The 3,936-nt window shown below is 39.3% G+C and overlaps 1 protein-coding gene across 1 annotated transcript; it reads left to right on the forward strand.

Moving 5' to 3' along the window:
- The first annotated feature begins 207 nt into the window (after positions 1-207).
- LOC122306656 (MYB-like transcription factor ODO1) lies at positions 208-2,240 on the forward strand. Its single transcript, XM_043119102.1, has 2 exons — positions 208-540; positions 1,168-2,240. Exons 1-2 carry the CDS (start codon positions 278-280, stop codon positions 1,709-1,711), a joined length of 807 nt encoding a protein of 268 aa, XP_042975036.1. The 5' UTR covers positions 208-277; the 3' UTR covers positions 1,712-2,240.
- The last annotated feature ends 1,696 nt before the right edge of the window (positions 2,241-3,936 follow it).

Below are 3,936 nucleotides of genomic sequence, written 5' to 3' on the forward strand. Positions count from 1 at the left end.
TTTCATGAATTTCCCAAGACATCAATATTTATTACATATATATATATTTATGGAAATATGGGTGTGTTAATTTTCAATGCCAAGCCTTGGGAGAGTCGTGCACATGCGCAGGACAAGCGTGAGACTAGCTAGCCTCCAAAATAAACAACATTTGATTTCCTCCTAAGAAAGGGAAGCACCCCCACATGGTATATAAAGGTGGGTGAGTGCCGGCTTGGGTTCTCCTAAAGTTGGTGGACTGGTGTGTGGCAAAACTACTAGGGTTCTAAAAGTAGTGATGGGTAGGCAACCTTGTTGTGACAAACTTGGAGTGAAGAAAGGGCCATGGACGGTTGAAGAGGACAAGAAATTGGTCAATTTCATCCTCACCCACGGCCAATGTTGTTGGCGTGCCGTCCCCAAGCTTGCCGGCCTACGCCGCTGTGGCAAGAGCTGTCGCCTCCGCTGGACTAATTACCTCAGGCCCGACTTGAAACGAGGCCTGCTTACCGATGCTGAGGAGCAACTTGTTATTGATCTTCATGCTCGTCTTGGAAACAGGTGCTTAATATTCGATCTCTTTGTGATCAGTACTCTTTGTTAACTTTGCAAGAATTTACAGTTTTCTTCTGTCATCTGAATACCTTTTTTTTTTTTAGCTGTTTTTCTGGGGTCTCTAGTGCTTTAACTACTACTGGGTGTGTAAAAACACATGCATTCAAAGGAAACTGATCAAGAGTACTGGGCATCTCCAGAAAACATAATTGGTTTCAACTTTTTGAAATGTGACAGATGACAATGTAACCAAGTCAAAGATGATTACTTTACAATTCTTAAGAAGTGACCATAAGATAATATTCTAAATTTTACACTGTTCATTTACGTACACGTGAATGTAAAACTAGGTCAAATATATATGGTCGGAGATAAGATCAGTAGTAATAGCTAGGGTATCCAAAATTATGATCCTATAGACATAAAGAAATTTGATTAAATTAGTAGTAGTAGTGGTTTGTGATAATTGACGTTTCGGGACATTAAAAAGTAGAATTAATGCCATCTTTTAATAAAAGTTCATGGTGTTTTCTCTTTTCTTTTCCTTTTTTCTTTTTTTCTTTTTTTCTTTTTAGTGGTCTTTCTTGCTCTGATCTCCGCCTTAAAATACTGCTGTACTTTCATTTTCTGTAGGTGGTCGAAAATTGCTGCAAGACTTCCCGGAAGAACCGACAACGAGATCAAGAATCATTGGAACACCCACATCAAGAAGAAGCTTATTAAGATGGGTATTGATCCAATCACGCATGAATCTCTTCATAAGGAAGCTACCCCACAAGTCGATCAAGCCCTCTGTCACGCTAATGATCAAAGAGATATGGAAGTCAGTCATGCAGAATCACCAAAAGTATACGGCTCAATCTCCTCCAGCACTGACAGTTCTAATGCCCCAACAGAGAACTCCTCGACAACCGATGAATCTCGGTCGTCGGACCCCGGTGATAGTGACCTATTGATGAGTACTCACATATGGTCAGAGACCTTTCTTGATGACTCGTTCTGGAATTTCTTAGGCACTAGAGAGAGCTGCAGTAAAGATATTGGATTGCCAACATCGGAGGACATTAACTCTGATCAGTGGTTATTGGACTACAAGGATTTTGGAGATGAGGATTTTGGCCTTGGCTTTTTCAGTGGCACGGACATGAATTCTCTAGACATGGGTGGTTGCCACTGACCAAGCTCAAAACAGCACAAAGGGGTACTTCATAATTGGACACTTTTTGGTCCTAATTCTTCCAATTTCCAATATCTTTTTAATACAATTTTAGAAACTTTTAGCAACAGCAAGTTGTGCAATTAGAAAGCTTACAAGAATTCTAGCTGCTCTCAGTCCCAACAAGGATATGGGTATATAGCCATCAAGTATGGGTTGGAAAAGTGTGCCTTTTTCCCATATATGGGATGATTCCCATCTATCAATCTTTTCTCCGTACACAAGATTGGAGCCAATTCAGGGTTTCTAAATGCATAGGATAATGGAGATTGCTACCTATACCCCCTTTTTATCTTTTCAGATTTTAGACTTTGTAATATTGCTACCAAAAAGCTCACCCCACTCAAAAGAGATGTGTGGCTGAAGCTCAGGTGCATGACAGGACCCCTATGTAAATGGATAGTAGTCTGTAAACATGTGTAATGCAGTAAGATATTGCATCCAACTTCTATAATAATAATGATAATAATAAATTACTAGTTGATCCCAAGAATAGCTCATGCTCATCTCTTTTTTATCCCTTCCGCAATGTCATGATGAAATATTACCTGTTTCTTGGCCTTCATGATATCTTAATGAATATCAATCTAGCTAGATTACATCCCAGTGCAAGATATCTATTTGAAGCCATTTGTGGAGATAGCTTTGAAAAGAGAACATCCATCCATGATGGTGATGAATGAGGGTATCAGCTAGGTCACTCAACCATACTCATGGATGGTATCTAGTTGTTGGTGTGTGTTGGTTGCTTCCCTTGCTTGTCACTTGACTTTACACCTTACACCTAAGTTACTTGTTCTAAACATAGTGTTAATCGCACACCACTGAATTCATTATTTCAGTTCCAACTAAGAAATTATTGGATAAAGACAAACAATCCCCTTCTAAATTATAGGGAGAGAACAAATCATTAGCCTCCAGGTTGGACCTTCTTAAACCAAATTATCCTTAGTATGAGAAAAGATACTCCCTCCGAGGATCTCGATAATTTTTTTCTTTTACTTAATAATTAATTAAGTGTTTTTTAATGATATTATAAATTGTTTTTAAAAAAATATTTAAAATAAAGAAAAAAATGAAAAAAGAGCAATTGCTTGAGAGCCTTTCTCGTGCTACACCCTCAGCTCTCCTTAGAATAGAGATCAAGTCTTATTTTAGAGCTCGGGATTGTACGATACACCTTTCTATATTTTTTATAGAATAAATTTATCCAACTTCCGGTTTTCTAACCTCAAGCCACACTCCTGACGTGACGAACTCGGTTTATTACCATGTTACGGTTTAGTGAACAACTCACCGAGCTACTTCATTTTCGTTCCTCCCTTAGACCTCTCACTCGACAGAGTACCTTCATTCTCCTCCTTCTCCCTCAGACCTCTCATTTTTTCAACTCCTCCCTCTCACTCAAAGCTTCTGATATAACTATAACTTCAGACTCTTCTCTTTCACCTCTTCTTTCTCACCCTGATGCCTAGGGGTGTGCATGTGACCCGAGCACTTGCTGAACCCGATTAGGCCGATCCGTATTTTATCGGATATTACTTAAGCAGGTCTCCAACCCGACTAAATAACGAGTTTATTAATTGGTATCAACCTGTCCGAAATTCCTCAAACCCTAGCCAGTAGCTAGTTCCACGTCCTTCTGGCCAATATGGATGCCAATGGCAATGGCACCGTCAAGTTTGACAAACTCCTCCAGACCATCTTGCTCGATATGAACACCAAATTTCCTATTTGGTTAATAACTGGCTTGCGACATCAGCAAGCATGAACAAAAAGAAGAAATTCACAAAAGGGAAAACACAATGAAATAGAAAATGGTGAACAAAAAATTTTGGGTTTGCTATGCAGAGAAGAGAAGAGAAGAGGAAAACACAAAAACGGAAAATAACATATATATACTGCATGCTGAGAGTTCTTTCATTAATTTTTGCCATCGCCTCTTCCTACCAAAATCATTTTGCAACAACCACGATAAATTAAATTCCTTAGCAGTCGTCCACCATTAGTACAGCCACCCTCCTTTCCAAAATCAAAGCCGGATTTGAGCCCTCAAGCTGAGAGAGAAGCCAAAAAGCAGAGCTTTTTTAAGCTTGCTATGCAAAGAAGAGAAGATAAGAGGCTAGACGTAGCCATTAAACACCTCCGTTTACATATCTGCTTATCTACCTTTAGCGTAGCGTTGC

The sequence above is a fragment of the Carya illinoinensis genome, chromosome 4 (assembly GCF_018687715.1).
Source record: "Carya illinoinensis cultivar Pawnee chromosome 4, C.illinoinensisPawnee_v1, whole genome shotgun sequence".
In the NCBI taxonomy this organism is placed as follows: domain Eukaryota; kingdom Viridiplantae; phylum Streptophyta; class Magnoliopsida; order Fagales; family Juglandaceae; genus Carya; species Carya illinoinensis.

Bases quoted from the DNA above. Each gene is read 5' to 3' on its own strand.
- LOC122306656 (XM_043119102.1), top strand. From the start codon at position 278: ATGGGTAGGCAACCTTGTTGTGACAAACTTGGAGTGAAGAAAGGGCCA. The intron at 541-1,167 runs GTGCTTAATATT...CATTTTCTGTAG, and splicing joins CATGCTCGTCTTGGAAACAG to GTGGTCGAAAATTGCTGCAA.